Source organism: Pelobates fuscus, chromosome 11 (assembly GCF_036172605.1).
Source record: "Pelobates fuscus isolate aPelFus1 chromosome 11, aPelFus1.pri, whole genome shotgun sequence".
NCBI lineage: Eukaryota > Metazoa > Chordata > Amphibia > Anura > Pelobatidae > Pelobates > Pelobates fuscus.
The window spans coordinates 38,262,231-38,285,031 of record NC_086327.1 but is presented as its reverse complement, the minus strand read 5'-3'; the positions used below and the strand labels follow the sequence as shown (position 1 = coordinate 38,285,031).

The 22,801-nt window shown below is 37.2% G+C and overlaps 1 protein-coding gene across 7 annotated transcripts in view; it reads left to right on the top strand.

Annotated features, from left to right (window-relative positions):
* The first annotated feature begins 6,504 nt into the window (after positions 1 to 6,504).
* LOC134578109 (uncharacterized) overlaps positions 6,505 to 22,801 on the top strand; it is a 58,187-nt gene continuing 41,890 nt past the window's right edge. For all 7 annotated transcript variants that reach the window (XM_063437107.1, XM_063437103.1, XM_063437102.1 and 4 more), the window contains exons 1-2: positions 6,505 to 6,665; positions 17,146 to 17,247. In XM_063437107.1, coding sequence (XP_063293177.1) covers positions 6,639 to 6,665; positions 17,146 to 17,247 — 129 coding nt within the window. In that variant the 5' untranslated portion in view covers positions 6,505 to 6,638. The remainder of the gene's footprint in view (positions 6,666 to 17,145; positions 17,248 to 22,801) is intronic.

Below are 22,801 nucleotides of genomic sequence, written 5' to 3'. Positions count from 1 at the left end.
AAAATGTATAACAACATGTAATCAACAAGTAGCCAATCCTAGAATTGTGTGTATGTTTTCCACCGAGTCCATTTCTTACCCGCCATTCCAGGGTTAAACCTCCCTTGGCCTATGTTTTGAACTCAATCTCTCTCTCTTGCAGGGGTGCTTCGTTTTTTATTTTTCCTGCTCCCACCCACCCCCAAAGATAACCTAATTATTGAAACCCATGTTTTCCATAGGTCCTCTAGAACCCATTCTCCCATCTGTTGTGTTTTAACCATATAATGTTTTCTCCAAAACACACAACCAGTGGACACAACCATTCTATCCAGCTTTTAAGTCTTTCTTTTAAACATTCCTTTTACAGGAAATGTAACTAGTTTTACTTGTCTATTTTCATCACACCTTTTGTAACTGACGGGATTGGCAGTTCTGTTTGCATGCTCCTGTTTTTTGACCTTGTATAAAATATTGCAAGAAAAGGGATATAACAAATCTCTAAAAAAAATCCCTCCCATATATCTAAATGAAAGAAAATAGCACATTTTAAAATTATATAAGTGTATTTAATTTCCATGTTATGCATCTCTGAACAGAATTCTAGAAAGAACATTCTGTTTTATTTACACATGTATGTATTAGGCGTTTGTTTGTTTTTTCAACAAAGAGTGATTGTTAGTGAGTTGGAAAAGCCACCCTTTTCTTGTAAGTCATTTTTGGTTTGATGCTCTGGTTTGTAAATTCCGTAACACAGGCCCAGTAACGCACTTGGACTAAAAAGCAAGTTTATTTTGGCTGATTGCCATAGGTCCTTGACCATAGACCTTGATTTAATACGCTTTCCAAATAATTCAAAAGATTTAAGATATAAAACTTACTTTAAAATGTTTTTTTATCTCTTGATCAGTACATTGAACTTTAATCAGACACAATAGGTTCCAAAAAGCTTTAGCTTATCTCTTAGCTTAGCATGAGATACAAAAATTCTAAATTAAACACACAGCGATAAAGGATGTTTAAACATGTTATCTCTATTTAGAGGAAGTGTTTTGGCTGGCTGTGTAAGTCACAGGCAAGGGCCGCATAAACAAAGTGATTTAACTCCTAAATAGCAGGGAATTACGATGTCGGGGTTGACCTATACACCAAAACCATTTAATTAAGCTAAAATTGTTTTGCTGCTTACAGTGTGTCTTTAATTATACTACTTTTTTTCATTTAAGATATTTTAATGGAGATTTTTCAGAAATGAAAAAGATAACACATACATCACATGGCGGCTTGTTCATGGCATATCATTTAAAGGACAACATGATGTGTTATACTGTACCCATTTCAGCCCTTACATAACCAATAGCCTTTCACAATTTATAACTTACATAATAAACATATTTCACCAAAGAAGTATGGTGCTAAGATTGCACTAAATTATACAAAATGAGTCTTTACATAAAACATTATGGTAGCATATTTATTCGTGATGACTTAAGTTTCTAGAAATATGGAATTCATTACTGAGAATGTTTGCAGTTGAGGTTGTTGAGGTTTCATCAACGAATAGTAGAGTTTACCCAACATTAATTTCCTATTGAAACTTCTACGTTGTTTACTTATTTTGTTTTTGATGCTTCTTATTCCAGGACTTATATTGAGCTTTGATCTGTTTCTCGACAGACGTACAACTTATCAGCTATGAGGAGATTATTAGCTTCCTTAATCTTAAGAACACTCTTTGGAATCTATACTACATGGATCCACCATTGACCCTGGTGAGTTGACTTGAATGCAAGGTTCAAATATTGATTAAATACAAAATGTATCGGATTTGAGGAGACTGATGCACCTTTTTACATCATAACTCCCCTTATGAACTGGTGACCTACTAATAACAGTTTATAAAGCTAAAATGTTATTTAGAACAAGAACAGTATATATTATTTACACAGACTGATTTATAAATATAATATATTGTAGGTTAAAGGCACACTGCTTTAGTATTGTTTCTGTGATTCTCAGTTATACACTCATAGCAACAATATGAAGTTTCTAGAAAAAAGGAGCACTAGGGTTGAAAAGAGGTACACTTGGAAGGTATGATATACTTCCCAATCTCCCCTATGTCACTCAGAAATACTTATGATCACTGGCCATTCTCCCCAAGGCATACTGTCTCCATTTCATATTCAAAGGGTTTCCCATGCTACACCACAGTCTCAATAACTCACATACGTATTATTCTTATATACCCAGTATTATAACCCTTCACAGTTATATATACTACTCTTCTAACATCCATTCTGCACCTCATAGCATTTCTCCCCAACCTCTGTTCTCTTTCACCATGATGTAGTCCAGATAAGTGGCGTCTAGACAGTTATATTTCGCCCATCCTCTGGTAAATGCCACTTCACATACACATCACCAAGTCGATATATTATTTCTTAGTTGTCAGTAATCAATCTCCTCCCTCTTTTACTTATGTATATGCATATAATATCTTTTATTCTCACTAAAACTTTTTTATACTTAGTTTTTGCCCATGGAAACAGCTTTACCCCTTGAAAAAAGAGCCTATATAGTAATGAAAATAGTAATATGAAAATAGTAATAATGGCAACCATAAGATAGAAAACCTCATAAAACTAAGGAGAAAAATGAAAAAAAATCTTGTCCCCTGATGGGCACAGGGTAAAAAAATAGGTTTTTACTTGTCATTATAATTGTCAATATTTGGCAAGTAATATCACAATAATAATAATTTATTTTATTGTTCTATTGTACCATATTTTTTGTGCAAGTAAAGCTTCATATCCCAACCCATTTGGTCGTGGTATCGGTGGTGTGGGGAGAAAAACATCTGATAAGACATCAGTGGAGACAGCGTGAATAAGCTAATTATTCAAAGCTTTCATAGTTAGAGCCTGATTTCTAAGGCTCTACATATTGTGAGTGACCCATTACCTCTGATATATATTGTATTTAAGGTTTTACAGTATTATCCTTTGTATATTTTTTTTATCCTTTTTAGGCTGATCCAGAGACTCACTGTAATGGTAAATTAAGTAATTTCTTTATATTTATGAAGTTCTGAATTTCATAAATATGAAATAATACCACAAATAAAATAATAAAAGGTATACTGGTCAATCACATAAATATTAGTGAATATCTTGAATGAACAGACAAGAGGCAAAGTTTTGATGAAAGTATAAACAAAACTTTACTGGGAATACAATTATCAAGCACACAAAAAAAACAAATACTTTTAAAAAACACACACTGCTATAAACAATACATTCAGGTAAGAAATCTACTTAGCTCTATTCATGGAGATTCAGCAGCTTACACAGGATAATTGAATCAGCATAACACACAGAACAATGAGGTGAGTTCCTTGCCACATGTTAAATGGATTTACATGGGCACCTCTAAAGACACCTGGCTTCTTCCGACCCAGTCATGAAACTGCTCTCAGGTTTCTGGTAACCCCTTGAATAACCTCCCATCTAGTATCCGCCCACAGAGGTAACATAACCAATACCTAATGGTCATCTCTAGGAGGCGGATACTACATGTGGTCATTTGTGAAAGGAAGTGACTTAAGAATTCTCAATACCTTCCTAAAGCGCATGTCTCATTGACTATGCGGCAGCCATCTTTATTCACTCGACGTCACAGTGCTCACTAGGCCACCTATAGGTCACTTCCTCCCTAAAGCACATGTCTCATTGACTATGCGGCAGCCATCTTTATTCACTCGACGTCACAGTGCTCACTACACCCCCTATAGGTATCATAAGTTATTGCACATGAATGGGAACACAATAATATAACATTTATCATGCCCATAACCAATACACTCACCTATTATAAGTATATTACTATATTATCTTTTGCATCCCCCTCTTCCTTGTTTTTCCTCATTTTGATGTATCACAATAACATCCACAGTAAAGTTTAACATTGGACAACTCTAATTTCATCAGTGGGGGACATGGAATGGGGGACCACCTGTGCATGTCATTTGTGTGATCTGATATTCAGATTTATGTGGACATTATCAAATTCTCTAGGTTAGTCTAACCAGGAATGTGTCCTTTATGCCCTGCATCGGTTTGATAATTTCTTGTTATCTGAATTATTGCTTTCCTTACTTGATTTCTTACCTGGATCAATGTGTGATCACTGATTCCCAAGGAATCTGAACAATAGTTGAAGGCTTGGGTGTTGTGTAGCAATTAGGTTAAAACATTCAGTCCATTTCTAGTCAATTCTGACATATTTTTTCCCCCCTGACATTGATCTGTCTGAATGCAGTTAATTTACATATAGTAGAATTTTAGCAAATGAAAATATTCAGCATTCCATTATTTAGGTTGGAAGCAGTTGCGTGGATATCCCTCCTGCAGTTTTTGTCTGATAAAAATGCTTTTAAATAGCATTGACACGATGAAAATATTAGGGAAATGCAAAGATTAAAGAGCAACTCTCACTTCACTTGAAAAGGGATGTTCTCAAACTCATATGATGGTGAGTCAGTATGGAAAATATGAAGACAGTAAACAGAATATAGTGTAATATATTCTATAGGTGGTGAGGTAAAAGAAGAGATATGCCACTTTTAATTTTCTGGAGCTCATGTTTAGTTCCAGATATATGCACCTGGGTGGTATGATCCCCGCCTGTGAATATGTCGCTCAACTTGGTTCCTTGTAGGTCAAGGGCCAGTAAACGAATTGAGCGTTCACGGATATTTCCCTCCAAATTGCAGTGTCACAGGTATTTACCAATTACATAAAATAAAAAAATAAAATTAGAGCTCTCTGTTTTTTTTTGTTTTGTTGTAAAAGCAAAATAAAAGTAAGCATACTCACATGAGGAGAGCAAATAAGTAGGTGTAACATAGGTGGATTCCTCCCGACCAAGGAGGTAAAAAGTGTGGCTCCTCCAGATAAAATCTTCAGGGATAAATTCAGGAAGGTCCAGGTAAGGTTAAAAAACTAGTTTTATTTTAAACAAAGATAATAAAACCAATTACATAACAACACTAACGCGTTTTACCCAAAGGGGCTTTTTCGAACTTTTTCTAGCTTTTTCTAGCAAGCTATTAACAGAGCAGGAGATAAATTCAAAACAAAACTTGAATTTTGCAATACAGGAAGTGTAAATATTAGATGACTCTGTACAGGGAATGTTTAGGAAAGCTGTGTAAGTCACATGCAGGGAAGTGTCACTAGGGCTGCATAAACAAAGTGATTTTACTGCTAAATGGCAGGGAATTGAGTAGTGAAACTGCATGTATACGCCAAACAGCTTCATTAAGCTAAAGTTGCTTTGGTAACTATAGTGTCCCTTTAAATATAACATCATTATTGCTGCACGTCTTACAAGGGATAATGAATCTCAAGTATTTCTATTTACTGATAAGATATATTCTATCTTGCATGCTAGACGATTGTGTCACAAAAAAAGCTTTGCTAGATTTGTGTTACTCAGATCCCTAATCATTCCCGATGTTACTGATTACTGTTTGTTATTCACACTTCTGTGCCAGTACATGTACAGTATTCACGTACTTTCTAAATTAAAAAAAATATTGAAAACAGAAACAACATTCTCAACGTTCTCTCTCTGCTTTCTCTATGCTAACTACCAGCTGCAAAGGACAAAGCTTAGAACAAGGACTCACGAGGAGCCATCGAGTGGAAGGATAAAGGGCTGCGGATTTCTACATTTCATTTTCTTTTTCACACTTATATAACATAAGCTCCTGAAAATGTTTGTTAAATGTAGGGAGAAGTAAAAGTAATATTAAACAATCCTGGCAAGTGATGGTCCACCTGTAACATCATCATAAAGAAAATAACTTTAATGAGTCAATATTTATTAATGATCCAGTCATTAAAGGGGACATATCATCCACCAAGCCACTCATACTCTTTGTAAAGAGCATGACATTTCATGCTACTAAATAAATTGATTGGGAGAAAAAACTATTTAATATTGTTTTTTTCTTCCACCTGTCAATCAATTCTTCATCATGCTGAAGAATTGATTGACAGAAAGAGCAGAAAAGATCTTTCAAAGACAGTCCTTCTACTCTCTACCCAGAGCAACCACAGCACATGCAACGGCAACTCCGAAGCCCGCTAGCACCAGGTAGGGAGTATAGGAATAGAGGAACTAACTTCACTCTGTGTAAACACGGGCATACTGACACCTAAGTCAGCGTGTCAGCATCGTAGAGAGGGTTTTTTTATGCTTAGGGAAGCGTCCCTAAGCAGGACAAGTCAGTGGAGACCTCGAGAGGAATGAAGGCAGACCAGAGGTGGGTGCTATTGAAGTGTAACACCTATCTCTGTAAGATGATAGCTTCAGACGAGCTGAGGGTCAGGTACCCTTTTAATCATTATAGTTTTGTTCTCTTATAGGTTGGAAGAGGTGGAAGGAGGTATTAAATAGGTATTTCGACAGATTTTTTAAAGTGTAGTCATACTACTTTGTTTTGTGCCTACAGGGGAAAAACACCAAAGAGAACTTTGCATTGGAAGGAGCCTCAAGAAGTCCTTACTTAACTGACATGTCTACTGGTGTACAAGCAAGACTATGGAATGGAAAAATGCACTTCAGTTTGAGAAAATAGACATTCTTTGCTGATGGGAGGTGTGAAGAAAATCCAACTAGTACGTATGAAAACATTTAAGCTGTGATTCACCTGTTAAGCTGCAAGTCAAGTCAGCTACACGTGGCTCTGTTGCTGTTTTAAACGAGCCAAGGAACTCATGCAGGGTTACTTACTAATGTGACAATCGTCAGTAATTCAAACTAAATTCAAAGTCAATTTCAAATTTAATGCTAAAAAAAAGCAGGACTGGAAAAAGTCAGCTATGCATCTAGTTCAGCTATTTTGACCTGACATTTGAAATGCACATCAATCCTCACGTTAGTAAATAACCCTTACAGTCACTTACACTGCGTGTCTAGAATTTAACCCCATTTGCTGCTGGAAGTGTATCTCAACCTCTGGCCTGGCTAGTGTCAATTCTGTGCCTTTTTTCTATGCACAGAAGGTCATGTAATGGTTTAGAATGCTTAGTTGACACTCTCAGCCAATGAATGACTGGCAGGACTGGCATCTTGCTTCTGCAGCTCTGTTGATGCTGAATGTGCGTCACTGGCCATTTGGTGACCGCCAGTGCCGAGTGAGGACCCAGATAAGAGGGCAAACCATTGCAAAAACAGATTGTCATTTACCCTGGAATGAGGCCAGAGTATTCTAGCATCGTAACCACTACAGTACTAGTTTAAATGTAAAATACACTATGAATTCTCATTTTAGTGAATAATCTTATTAGATATTTGAAGTGAAAAAATGCATTACAGGCCCACCATACACAGGTGTGTACCCACTTAATTTCCTCTCTTCCTATTTTTAAAATATGATCTCCTCCCCTATATGGTTTATTAACCACCTGAATTCCTAAAAATATTTAAAACACTTAAAATATTATTTACATGCTCTCCTATTCTTTTATGGAGTGGGCGTATTGTACGGCCCACATATTGATGTCCACATGGGCAAATTAGCAAATAAATAAAATTTCTAGTAAAACAGGTGATAAAATCTTTAAAATCAAACTCGTTACCATTATGTTTACTCCTAAATTTATTTATGGTCTTATTTTTACTGTATTTACATCCTGTGCTTTGACCACAGGAATAAAAACCCTTTATGCCATTCATAAAATGTTTCTGTACAATTTTCTCGGGATGTTTATGTGTTAGGATAAGATTAAAATTAGGGGCACTCTTAAAAGTTATAAAAGGTTTTTGTGGTATAATTTTGGCCAACTCTGTATCTTCCTTTAGTAAATGACAATGTTTATTGATTATCCTTTTCACTTCCTTATTTTTTTTTTTAATTTAAATTTTTAATTTTTGAATTTTACATGAACAAATGTAATATTAACAGGTAGGTATATAAGAACATACAAGGATACATCGTAGTACAAAATAATGTAGCGTTTACAAAATCAGTGTGAAAGTATACATTGGGTACAATAGGAAGTTACAATAAAAATAACCAGTTATAAAGAATACCATATTGGTGAGAGCTTAAGTAGGGAACGGTTTCTAGGGACCAGCTTTACGTAACTTTCGCTAGGTTGTGTGAGTAGATTTTCACTTCCTTATGTGCAATATTGAAATCAAATACTAATGGTACATTATCTAGGTTTTGGTTTTCGGCATCTTGAACGTCCTTTCTTTCCATAAATTGAACTTGTGTTAAAATAACCGTATCCTCATATGCATCAGTGACTAGATTTTCTGGATATTTTTTATCTAAAAAACGCACCTTTAAAAGTTGTGCCTGTTGTTTAAAAATTTCTATCAGTGCAATTTCTTCTTATTCGTCTCAATTGACCCTTAGGAATAGTATTCAACCATGGGGTATAACTTCAATTGTTGTATAATACATAGTTATTCGCATCCACTTTAAAAAAAAAAATGTTTTAATCTCCATATTCTCAATGTATATTTCTAAATCTACAAACTCTATTTTAGTTGTGTTGTATGTACTGGTATGTACTGGTTAATTTTAGATCATCTATATACCTACGGTATAGGGCCAAGTTTGCCCCCCATTCTGCACTACCATATTTAAATTTGTTCTCCATTCCTGCCATATACAGGTTTGCGTAACTGGGGGCAAACTTGGCCCCCATAGTAGTACCCAGACGCTGTAGGTGATATTTATTGTTAAATAGAAAATAATTATTGTTTAAAATCCATGCTATGCTTTCTATTATAAAATAAATACTTTCTTGAGACATTTTCTTCGAATTTTATAAACAACCACGTATAACCGAACATCCCAAATTATGTGGTATAGAAGTTGTACAAAGAAGATACGTCCCTTGTCACCAATATAAAATTATTTTCCCATTTAGTGGTTCTCAGCATCCTTATGATATCTGTAGTATCTTTTATATAGGAGGGCATAATTTTTACAAAGTCTTGCAGATAAATATCTATAAACTTAGATAAATTGGCAGAAATAGAGCCTATGCCGAAGACTATAGGCCTTCCCGGCGGATTGTGAATATCTTTGTGAACCTTTGGTAAAACATAGAAGGTATACGGGGGAACTAATTTAAAAAAAAAATTATAATCATTGTCATTTAATATATTAGACTCTTTACCTCTTTCTAGAAGTGCATGTAGTGATTGCTGTATATCAGGAGTAGGATCTTTTAATAACTCGATATACACATTTTTATCTTCAAGCTGCATATAGCATTCCTTTAGATATATTATAATAATCTTTTCATTATTCCTTAGTTCATCTAATGCACTTTTTTCATTATTACTTAAATTAAAATATATTTTATAAATCACTAGTTCCTGTTTCTCCAACATATCTATTGCACTGGTACGATAAGTCCTTGGGTAAAATTTAGATGAATGGTTAGTGTTTAAAACAGTTTGACTACTATTAATGTTGAAAAAATCTTTTCAGCGTTAAAACTCTAGAATATTTTAAAATATCTATATACGGTATGCAGAAAAAGAGTTACATTTCCTTTTGAGGGGAAAATTTTAATCCCTAATTTAAAACCTTAATTTCATTATCATTTAGAGGATGTGCAGATACATTAAGTATTCCTCCCATCTGGACATTCTTCCTCTTTTTTCTATACTAGTACTTGATTCCTCCCCTATATCCTCTTGTTCTCTGAACCTTCTCTTTCTCATAGGGGACACATAAGTGGAGCTCTTTCACTATATACAGTGCTGCTTATTTATTAATATTGAATTATGAGAATTGTTATAGCGCCATCATGTATTTATAAAAGTAAAATAAATTCTGGCAAAAGTTAACACGTCTGCTTTTAAAATATGTATTTGAAACTAAAAAACATATTTTGCAAATGTAGTTACTTTAACTAAGAAAATATTAATGACTGTATATTTACATATTTGCAAAATGTTATATAGTTAATGCCTATCGTGTATATAAGTGTATATCTTGTATATATTCTCAGTGTTACAAAAAGGCCCATGGCAACTTCAGTGATTTCAAGTGGTAATGGTCCCTGGACTCCATATGGGCAGAGTTTTGCTAAGAAATGCTGCACATTCACCTCCTATGCTGCTGGAGGTGTAACTCCACTTTCAGCTGTGTCATTTGGGCGCCATTAGCCAGCCCGGAAAAAGAGTTCCGGGTGGCTAATTTTAATTGTATGCATACTGGATGGTTGACGTCAGCATTCACAGCATCTTGGCAACAGGCATCCAGTGGTGGCATGGCCGACCTTCGCTTCTTGTCTCCCATGTCCATCCATCAGCCGATCCTCCCCTTACATCCTTCCCCTTCCAGCAATGGGGAATTAATTCAGCAGGGAAGGATCAGGTTGCCAGGTGAACTTGGCCTTTGTGCTGGAACAGAGGTAAGTTTTATAATTTTGTACAGAGGTAAATGAGACAAACGTCAGACAGAATGATGCCTAACAGATGATGCCTAATGCACAAAGAAAAACGACCTTATAGTAATAACAGTACACCTAATCTTTTTGCCAGGCTAAATAGAGGTGCAAAATAAAGCGCATCAACATGGGTAGAGAGATGCATGCTGTAACAGGAAAAGGGTATACTGGACCCAAGCCTCCATGACATCAGTCCCTTCTCTTCTGGCTCTAGAGACCTCCACCACCACCACCACGGTTCTTCAGAGTAAGGCCTTGTTCTCAACCCACTAGACAGAGAGCTTCTAAATGCTCCTTCTTCCAGGCAAATTCAGTTTTTCTGGGTTAACCTGGCAAAAAAAATAAATGCCTTTGCCTCTCAGACATATGTGACTCAGCACTCAGTACTCAGGTCTGCAGACCATGTCTGCATACTTATCACATAACATAGACAACACCCAGGTTCTATTGAGCAAGAATACTCCAAATACTATATTCATCAAAGACTGGCCTTTAACAAGTTTATATTAAACCTGTAGTGACACAACCAGAATAATGTATAAAAAAATATAACAGCACATGTGAACATATATCTAATTCAATACTTTCAAAATGAAGAAGTGTGTCTGGAAAAATCAGAAACTTCTACATATCCTGAAATGGGGATTGTACCGTCCACATGCTAAACAGCAGAGCTCTTAGCAGCTCAAAATAATGTGAGTTAGCATTTTATTGGTCTACAAATTGTTTTAACATTTACCTGACATACTGTACTATCACTTTTTCCTATCTGATTTTTTTTTTTAATGAGGTCATCAAAATACCATACATCAGTGGACCTCACATAGCCTATGTATTTGTATGAATTTGTTTAATACACTTTTCCTTTTTGGCACGGTTTCCCTACCTCTTTCTTCCACAACCAAAATAATGTATAATGTATATAACAGCACATGTGAACATATATCTAATTCAATATTTTCAAAATGAAGAAGTGTGTCTGGAAAAATTAGAATTTTAAAATATATGCAAATTAAATAGTTTAAACACTCAACAGTCTAATTACAATTCTGAAAGAGAAAGATTTCAATGCATGCAGTATTTTTTGGCATGATGACGTGAGACGTGGCATGAGCGTCGCAGGTGTGGCTGTGTGGTGAGAGGAAAAGCGCAGCTAGAGAGTTGCATTAAGGTTTCTAAGAACATTTTTTTCTTAATTCTACAAGAATTATTCTATAATTATTTATTAAGAGGCAAGATATTTATACCACCTTGGGTGTTAATACCCTTATTTAACTTATTGGATATTTTCCTTATGGTTTACATCAAAGTCTTCAGGATATATTAAACTGCGGTTCTTCTACAGAAGGGGAGGAGGAAAAAGAAGGAAAAGAAGATATTTTCTTTGTGACTCTTTTCTCTTCTCAGAAACCTTAAACATACACTGGTTAAATGTTATATTACAAACTGATTTTTTTTTTTCTCCCCTCTTTTTTTTCTTGGTCTCTCCCTTCCTCTCTCACTCTCTTTTATAGTGGGGGAGGAAGTTATAGACTACAGGTTCTATTTAAGATCTGTGCATTTTGCCTATTCTCCCCCCCCCCCATTATTTTATTTATGAATTTATTTTTTTTCCTCTTCTTTCTCCCTTTTCTTCATACACCTCATGATCTCATCCTCCTTCTCTCTCTCCTTTTCCCGAGGATTGAGATGGAGGAGTTGATTACTTGTGCAATTTGAAATCTTTTACTTAAATATTCCATCTGTTCTCTAAAACATGCCTTATAAAAAAAAGGCAGAAAAGTAAAAAAAATAATAAATCTATAGATGTATATTTCTCCCCTAAATTAGATTCCAACAAATCTCAATTCTATAGAAGATCATTATCCCCTCTTCCCTCTGAGGGAGCTTAGGCGAAAAAACTACCCTCAGAATCTCTAAACACACATCCAGAGGCAATAACTAACCTAAGTCTCACTAAGATGATGGATGAAAAGATCAAACAAGATCTAAACTAATCTAAAATTTAGCTGAGGTAATTAAAGAGATGTGACTTCTCAACTCTAAATTGTTAGATCAGAATACCGAGCTTGAAAAAATAACTTGTGCAGAGGTCACTCAACTTCAGACTCAGAATACATATTTAAAAAATCAGCTAAAGAAGATGGACGACAAATTAACCCAGATAGAAGATAGATCTCAACGAAATAATTTAAGGTTTTAAGGCATATCAGAGGATATAAAAATGATATATTAACTGTCTATGTCACAATATGTTGATCCAAACCAGCTGACTCTATTTCCTTTGGAGAGATGTCACTAAATTTATAGAGCTAGTAATAACGATTCTTCTTCTCCTAGAGATGTAATTGTTAGGTTCTTAAACTCTTTTGTAAAATACACATTTCTGAAGCAATTGAGATTTAACCCACATTGGAGAGACAAAAAAATCAATGGGATTATGGTATTCCCAGACCTCTCCTTGGCCACTAGAATGGACAGAAGACGATCAAGGAAGAGAAAGGAAAAAGAGAGAAAATCTGTTTTTCAACTCTTAGAAATCTAGATATTGAAGATATAATTATACTTACATTATTCTAACAAATCACTTTTAGATCACTCCTTCAGTACCACTCTTATCTTGAAGATAATATACTTTAGGGACTAAACACTGAATAGTTTCAGATGGATTATATGTAATGATTTGTGGCAGATCTGTCAACCTAGAGATTATAACTGAGAACCATAATGTACCCTTTGGAACTTTCACTCTTTAAGATTGATCCTGAGGTTTGGGCCCCCATATGACAGGCTTGGTATACTCTATTGTTCTACTTCTCTCCATATAACAGCCACCAGCAAATGAATGTCCCTGAGTTATTTTGTGTCTTTGGTTCATTTTTTTCCCCTACACGTTAGCCTTCTCAGGGCAGCTACCATGGGATTCTTCCCATTTGGTGGCATATTCAGTGTTATGTATGTATTCATAGATGTCTAGTCAATTTGTTGAGACGCCTCTGGAGAGTAGGGTAGACTTAACCTGTCTTAGTGTAAGGGGCATCACTTAAGGATAACATTAACAAATAATGTCAATTACAGTAAATTCAATCAATGCTCAGAGTTTAAATTCTCCAATAAAAAGGGGCCTTCTTTATAGAATATTAATTGATGAAAAAAGTGATTTCTGTTACATACAAGAAACTCACTGGAAGAAGGATGAAACCTTCTGGAATTTCACTAAATTTCCCTTATATTTAAGCACAACCTTTTCTGGCTATAGGAAGAGAGGAGGGGCTATTATCTGCTCAGTTAAGATCAAATTCGAACAGACCCGCAATGCAGATTTTTAATTCTGCTTTGTAAAATTAATGATACATTATATACGCTTGTTAATCTATATGCTCCCAATAAATTCTCCCATTCATTTTTTAAGAAACTCTTTGGGAAAAAACTGAAAAAAAATAATAATCAAAAAAGGGGTTTTACTCATTGGTGGAGACTGCTACACAATCCTTGATGCGGAGCTTGATAAAAATTCTAAGATCTCTAAACATTATATGAAGCTTGATCCAAATGGCTACAAGAGACTCTCATTTATCCAAAGTTACTCAAGAATCGATTTCTTTATAACTGACTCAACTAATCTAAAAAAGTTTGTAAGCTTGGAAATCGGCTCTATTGTCTGGTCAGATCATGCTGCTATTAATGTATCAATAGATAATAATCCGAAATTGAAATTCAGATCACACTGGAAACTAGACGATTCTATTCAACGCAATAAAAAAAACAAAAACAAATCAAAGATGGTATAATAGTAATAACAGAGTGGGGAAGTCTCTTTCTAAAAAAAACTCAAACCAGATTTAAAGAAATCTGGAATAAAAAAACAAAAAACTAAAAAGGAAGGCGATAAAATAATCTTTCCCTTCAGAGCATAGGAAAGGCCTTTGCAAATTACTATGCTTCCCTTTAGAACCTACAGGGTAACGGAATTTCTCACACTGATTTAAATTATATTTTTTAATAAACTCCCCCTTCCTAAAATTAACCTAGAAAAACTAAATATTTTGAACAAACCCATTCAAACTGAAGAAATAAAAAGAGTAATCATGAACCTCAAAAAAAACAACAAGGCCCCAGGCTCAGATGGCTTTACAGCATACTTCTATCAATCCTATGAACCAATTGTAACACCCCCTTTGTGCAATTTATTTACAGAAAAAGAGAATTGGAATGGCTTCTCATCGGATATGTTGAGCGCAACGATCTCACCAATTCCAAAACCTGGAAAGGATCCTTGCTACATAAACAACTACTGCCCGATATTACTTATAAATCAAGATATTCAAATTTTAGCCGATAGATTATCAGACATGGGAATAAATGGGAAAATATCACCATTTCAGCAGTTACAAACAATATATTCTTTACCTTCAAAATAATAATTTACATATCTTAGAATAAAAAAATACCTGTCTAGCAAACAGGTTATTGAACAAAACATAACTACTCAATTTTTAGATACTCACAAGCCCTTGAAGAGGGTATCACAATCTATAGAATTGATGCGATGTTTGGAAACTTACACTAAAGAAACTCCACTGATTAAATGGGAATCTGATTAAAACAAGACCTTTAGAAATCAAGAATGGAAACAAAGTATAACGTTAGTGAAGAAAAGTATACACTGTATAAATTCGATAGAATTACATTTCAAAATATTAAATAGGTGGTATTTGGTTCCAACCAAATTAAATAAATTCAACATCATACACTCAGATCAATGTTGGAGATGTGGTAACAGCAGAGGAAGCCATTACAACATTTGGTGAGAATGTAGAGAACTAGACAATATTAAATTAAATTTTACTATACTATTGGAGAAGATTTTTGTCCTACCGGTGAATTTGACCCCCCAGCTCCTCCTTCTTCATATGGACCTACCAGAGTGGAACAATCCACTTTTTAATCTTTTGATTCAATTACTGATGGCCTTTAAAATTAGCATAGCAAGGAATTGGAAACAGCGAGGAAAACCAGAGTTGTACGAGATAAAGAATCAAATCAACTATCAGTTTAGAATGGAGAAGGGTTACTATCTATTATCTAACCAGTTTGACTCCTACTCAAAGATTTGGTCACTTTGGGAATCTTCCCCCTATGTCAGTTAAGATAATGAAAACTCAGATCTGCTCTCCCTGGGTCAGTATGAATGTGGTCTAAATGTAATAGATATGTTGTAATCGATACTCGTAAAAGATAGTTATAACTTTGCATAAAATGTTTTACTATTGAATATATATATCTGTAATTTCAAACTGTTAATCATTTGAAAATATTTTTCAAAAAATTCAAATAAAGAATTATAAATATAATTTTTTTTATCATACCCTCCCTTACGTTGTGATATGTTAAATTACAACCTTTTCACATTTAGTAGGAATTCTTACTAGTGATTCTAGCTATTTCTTTTCTATCTAGATCAATTCAGTTAACTAGGAATTAATACCGTTGGATCCTCGAAAAGAAGTTCTAACATCCTGGGCGTTAACATTATGCTTAAAAACTCCAATAGACATTTCTAAAAATCGAGAAAAGACCAATAGGTTTAGAAAATTAAACCATCAACTATTCCCCTTTTTAGTTCTATTCATCCCCTATTCGTCCCCTATTCAACAGCAACATTATTTCTCGTGAAATAATATAAAAAATATTAAAAAAAAGAAAGTGGTCTATAACAACACAAAATTAATTTCAGCATTTACAGGGTTAAATAACCCAGCTATGTGGCCAAATTCCTTACGACCACACCTCCTTACAGAGAACCTTATGCCTCATTGGCCACATCAAGTGTCAATCTAAATCCCATTAGATGATTGGTCATGGATTTCGTCCTATGGATATTTAAACCTCCGGTATGGAGGTTAACTGTTCCCCCTGAAGAGCTGGCAAACTGTCAGCCATCTAAGTCCTCTTTCCTAGGGCTTAGATGGTTGGGTTTTTGCTTCTTCTTTTTTTCTCCCCTGCTCTCCACAGGTGTCCCAGTACTTCTTGTGTATTTAATGCCAGTGTCTCTTGTGTTAGTTATTAATTTTTTATGTACGTTATTAAAAAACTATTCTACTTTATTATTATATAAATTTAATACACGTTTAATACTTTCTTATAACGTTAGTTATATAAGTGCTTGTCATCACTACTTGAATTTTTTATATTTATCTGGTGTATTAATTATGCACTTTATTATTGAGAATCCCGCTCGGGTTATATGTGAATTATCTACTTGTCAATATATATGATCAAGTTCAAATAAAAATTTAAAATAAAAAAATAAAAAAAGAGAACGATTTCAATCCTGGGCACTGTCAGAAAGACATTCCATTACTTATGCCATTGTTCAAAGCATTAAGAAACATATTTTTATTTTTTTTAAAGCACACTGACAAGAGTAGTAGTAAATACTTTTGTCTGCAAAATGTAGTACAAATGCCCTTGGCAGCTCTGAATTTTTTATTTTTATTTTAATGATAATAGTTAATATTATAATTTGAGCACAGTTTATTGAATTGTAAAAATGTTGAAGTGGACATTAAGTAACACAAAAAAACAAAAAAATACACAACATTTTTTACTTTTGCTTATAATTCCAGTGAAGAAAAATACTTTATATGTCATTGATATTTCTCATTTTTCTTAGGTGTCTTTATTTCTGCTGTTTTTAAATCTGGGGACATGCCTGAGTTGTAAACCTAAATATTGGTCCCTTACTTCTCATTATGATAATCATATCAACAATTTGGTGAGTCTCTTACTTCAAATATTTTTTTTTTTAACGATTTGTAGTATAATATTTATATAGTATAATAATTTTACAATCAAAAAACGATTACATTGAAAGATATAAGGTCACATGTTAAATAACCCATAATTATTATATATATGATATATATTTGAACTGAAAACCAATGCGAGGGAGCAAAGTATTCATATTAATAGGCATTATTTTCAATAAAAAGGGAGAATTCACTAGCGAATTATGTCCTTGATTTAAAATTGTTAGATACCGTATGTTTTCCAAATTATTTAATATTTTTGAATAAACTTTTAAAATTATTGAATACTATGAAAAACATTTTACTTTTAGAATATTTTGGCATTTTTGAAATATTGATAAATATTTTATATATGGTATATGTTTTGATATTTTAATAATGTTACATTTAATAATGTATTCAAAAATATTAAATCTTTTGGGAAGCGTATCTAACAATATTAAATGGAGGCCTTTGTGTCTAAATTGTCAAATTTAAAAATGTTCAAACTCAGCTATGTTTTCCAGGTCAGTTATTCTGCCTTTGTGAAATGCAGCAGTTCACAATTTACTGATAAAAATCCTGAATCTCTTAAAGGGACACTCCAGACCTCTAAAGCACCTTAACTTGCTGAAATACTTGATGAGTAAAAAGTGTGTACTCTTTTTTTTTTTTTTTTATAAAAAGTGCATATTTCAATCGAAATTGGCATTTTTATCAATTAACCTGGTTAAAATCCCCTGGCTGTCGTGGCGGAGCCGAGCGACTGAATAAGACGGACGCATGTGAACTGAGCTCCATGAGCGATATTGATTAACGCTAACTTAAGACCCCCACAATTAAGTGGAAAACGCTGAAACTAACCCCAAGCTGACCATGGGCAGAAAGGCGAAGAAGCAGAAGTCAGACAAGCTCTGGCCGGGCATGACTATAGGGGAAATGTTCCGACAAGTGCAGGGTGCATGCGGACCCAAGATGGCCGCCGACCTCGGAGAACTGACTGACTCCTCGGAGAACCTGTCCCTGGACGACAGCATCGTGGGGCTGCCTCAACCACCCCAGCCACGGCCGGCCCCAAAGACCTCAGCACCTGTGACGAAGGCAACCCTCAAAGCAATGCTGGGGGACCTCCCCAAAAAATCCAGGCTGACGTGGCATTACTCCGCACTGACCTCAAAGGAATGGTGAGCCGCCTGGGCAAGGTGGAAACCTCGGCAGAGGCCGCGACCCGCGCCATAACACAGCTCCGGGGTGTAATGGCCGAACTAAAGAAACAACAAGGCCTAACGGTCCTGCGCTTCGCAATGCTGGAGGATGAAAGGCGCCAAAATAACCTCAAAGTAAGGGGAGTACCAGAAGAGGTGCCGACAGAAGAGCTACCTCATCTGCTGCGGAGGTTACTAGGGGCCCTACTACTACACCCAAACGGGCCAAAAACATAGTACCAGAGGGGGTCTTCCGCATACCCAAACCCCAGAAAGCCCCTGCCACAGCGACTAGGGACCTGGTGGTGAAGTTCCGCAGCAAAGCTGCACATCCAACACGGAAAGCTGCACATCCAACACGGGGACACCGTACACTTTGTGCAGGATATGCAAGAAGCAGAAGCACTCTTGCAGAACTTGGGCATACCAGCACACGCATTGCAACAACATGGAACAAGAGAACAAGGCCCCTCGACCAGCAGATGGGACCCAGCCAACATTACCAGGCACCCAGAAGGACACTTACGCAGCAATTACCACCTGAACAATCGGCCAATGCCACACATCACCGCTGCAACTGTCAGCGCGAGGGGAGCACATCTACACCCAACAAGGCATCAGATAAATCAACTCAAGAAGGGGATTTAATGTTAGGCAAAGTGCCCAATACTCCTTACCTCTCCATACCCCAGTGAGTTGTTTTTATGCAAACCTGCACTGGCAGGACCCACCAAATTGTTGATCCCAAATTGTGGCAGTGCAGCCCTAGATGTAAACCCTGGACTTTTGGGGATGTTATGCTGTGCAGATAGGTCTAAAACGTCCCATTCGACCCAAACTGGGGTATTATTGTACTCATTTGTTTAACTATTTTTTTTATCATAGTTTTTTCCTTTTTTATTTACATTTTTATTATGGGACTCATACCTGTGTATTGCTAACCCTCTTTGGGGCCTCTCATAAGTCCGCACAGTCTCTGCTCACAGTTCAGTGCTAACATAATTATCCACCATAAGCTAACCTAAAGTTAAAGCATGTTATAATTAATCTTGTTTGCCTATCTTTTTTTATAAATTCTTTATTTTGAAAGATTTTGTTTTATAGGGTGGGGGTACAGAAAAGAAAACAGGGGATTAAAAAAATTGTAGTACAAATTTCACAAAACTATATTGTATTTCTTGCGGTAGATAAACAGTTCAAGCGTTTATAACATGTAGCTGTTGGTGGTTTCCACCTGCTGTAATTGCGAATAAACATTTTCTACCTTCTGGTCGATATCTTTTGTGTTTGGGGATTGGGGTGGGGAACAGAAATGAAAAGGGTGGGGAGTAGGGTACATTTTCTTTTACTTTGCGTCTCGAGCATTGTTCCAATGATGATTCCGTGTATTGTTTATGGTTGTAACCAATATTGGGGGTGTCGTTCCCATATACTTTTTTTTTTTTTTATTAAAAAAATAGATTCCTTTTTTTTTTTTTTATGCACGGAGTAACATTTAGGTTCTCTGGATCACAATAGTTACAGAGAATTCTTGAGTAATAATACAGAACATATCATATCAATAACTTTGCGCACATTTTTAAGACAACAAATATTAATTCTACAACTCTAAAACTATGAATGAGTATAGGTATAACCGGGCTTGTCAGGCGTTTGAGTTAGCGGTTGAAGACAATGTATAGAGTGAATGGATTGTGTGTAGGAGATCTTATAACGTGTCTTTCACCTGCACAGTGTCGTTGCAGTTGTAGGCTCGTATCTATCTAGACGATGTACTTTTTGACTGACATCACCAGTTAGTATACATTCTTTTCAAAACTTAATATAAAACATAATATAAAACATCAACAGGTGTGCAGAAGAAAACTTAGGGTGGCTTGCGCAGAAGCCTGTGTTCTTGTGGTTATTAAGGAGGTTTAACAGAAAGGAAGGTTTTGGTTAATAGCATGGTCATTGAATGTTGGTATCATACAGTTGGTTTGCGCTGAGACCAATACTGCGGGCTTGAGCGATTTTGCCCGTCTTGGGTAGTTATTCCTTCCTGTTTGATTTCCCGTATCGGGTGTACCTGTGGAGGCATTTGGATGTGTTGTCTAGGTTACGTCGGGGGGGGGGGGGGGTAGGTAAAACAGTTTGGGGGGCGGGGGTAAGGTTGTAGGGTTTGTAAATCGTAGTCGTATGTTTTATTGTGGCTGAAAATTACCAGTTATTGTCTGTTTCAGATGTTGTAGCGATTCGTCTGTTATGTGGTTTTTAGCCTTTGATACGACTGTTTCTGGTATGGGTCTGGGGGTTGGGGAGTGGGGTGTTTGAACTTGGTCGGGGGTAGGGTAGTTCTTTATCCGGCGATGTAGCCGGGGAAGAACCGATCTAATCTCTCACAGTCGTGTGGGGTGTCTATTGTAGTAATTTAGTGGTGTGTTTAAGTCGTTATTGTTGGGTGTGAGGTGGGGTTGTCGTGTGTGTGTGTGTTCGTAGGTATTGTTTGGTGTCTTCATTTTTTAGGGGTGGGGGGTGGAGGTGTGGGGTCTATCTCAGTGTGTGGTTCGCGTGGAGTCTGATATGGGTCGGGGGGGTAGGTGTTGGGTGGTGTGTATCATTTGTGAGAGTGTGTTGGAGACATCCGTCTCCTCTGTGTCTGTTTGGGTGGGGTCTCGCTTAGATTGGGGTGTTCAGTGCAGCCCTGCCTGGGTTAGGGGGGACGTGCGCGTGTCTGCCAATTTGTGTCCGTTGTTGGTTAGGGTGGTGTTTGTGGTGGGCTGGCTGGCGGATCATTGGCGTGTGGTGTCGATGCGGTAGGGTTGCGGTGTTGGAGTAGGCTTGGATGAGGTGTGTGTTAGGGGGGGGGGAGGAGGGAGTAGGGGGAGAGAGAGAGGGATAGGGGGGGAGAAGAGTAGAGTCAGAAAGAAGGGGGGGGTAATCCCGCGTGTCCTCCGCCCCCCCGCCCCCCCCTCCCTCGGGGGAGGGGCGGGAGGTTAGGTTGGTGGGGGGTATAATTGGGGGGGTTATGGCAGTGTTGCCGTTCTCATTATCCAGGGGTCCCATACCTTGTGGAAAGATTTAGTCGTGTCATGGATCAGGGCCGATAGTTTATCCATTTCCACGGCTTCTTCTATGCGTCTTTGGACTTCAGGCATGGAGGGGGTGGTGTTGTTGCCCCAATGTCTGGCTATGGTGCGTCGTGTGGCTAGTGCCACTCGGGCTGTGAGCTTGTTTTGGGCTCGTGTTAGGGTGTCGTGTGGTTTAGAGAGGAGCCATATCCAGGGGTCTAGCGGTAGGTTGCTATGGAGTAGTCTGTTTGTCAACTGGGCAATTTCGCTCCAAAGTGGGGCGATCTTGGGGCATTCCCACCAGAGGTGGAGGTAGGTGCCCTGTTCTCCGCATCCCTTCCAGCATCGGTCTGAGGTGGAGAAGCGCATTTGCTTCAACCTCAGGGGGGTGATGTACCATCGGAACATCGTCTTGTACGCCTGTTCCTTGTGTGTGACACAGATTGTGAGCGAGGCCGTAGCGTCCCATACTTCTTTCCAATCCGATGGGTCTTCTGGTTGTCCTATGTCTCTCTCCCATGCTGCCGTGTATGAGAGGGCATCACGAGAAGCGGAGTTGTGGAGTATACCGTAGATAATGGATATCTGCCCTCTTTGTATTGGGGTGCGCATGCAAATTTTTTCGAAGGTCGTGGCCGGCGTGGTGGCCGCTTGGTGGTTGAGTGGTTGGGATAAGAAGCTCTTGATTTGTAGGTAGCGGAAGTGGTCGAACGTGGTGAGTGGAGTGGTGTTCGGTAGTTCCGGGAAGGGGAGTAGTTGTGGTCCTCTAAAAAAGTGGCAGAATCTGGTCAAGTCATTATCTTCAAACCGTGCAAAATCCTGTGGGGTCATTCCCGGTTCGAATCGGGTGTTGCGTAGTATGGGTGTCAGCGGGGATGGGGAGTTAATGATTTTATGTTTGCGGGTGACTTGGTCCCAGAGTTGTATGGAGTGCGTTAGTGCGGGTGTTGTTGGGGGGGTCTGTGGTCTGTCGTTTTTGGGTAGCCATAAAAGTAGGGAGGGGAAGTCCCGACCGAGCAGGTCGTGCTCCAAATCTACCCAGATTTTTTGCCCAACTGGGGCATGTAAGTTCTGTATTTGTGCGAGTTGGGCCGCCTGGTGGTAATCCCACAAGTTGGGTAGGCCCAATCCCCCCATTTTATGCGGTACGTATAATGTTGCTCTTTTGACCCGTGCCTTCCTTCCCGCCCAGATAAATTTGTCTATGCGTGTCTGTAGGGATCTAAAGTCTGCTTTGGATATGGGTATGGGCAAGGCTTGGAATAGGAATAGGAAACGTGGGAGGA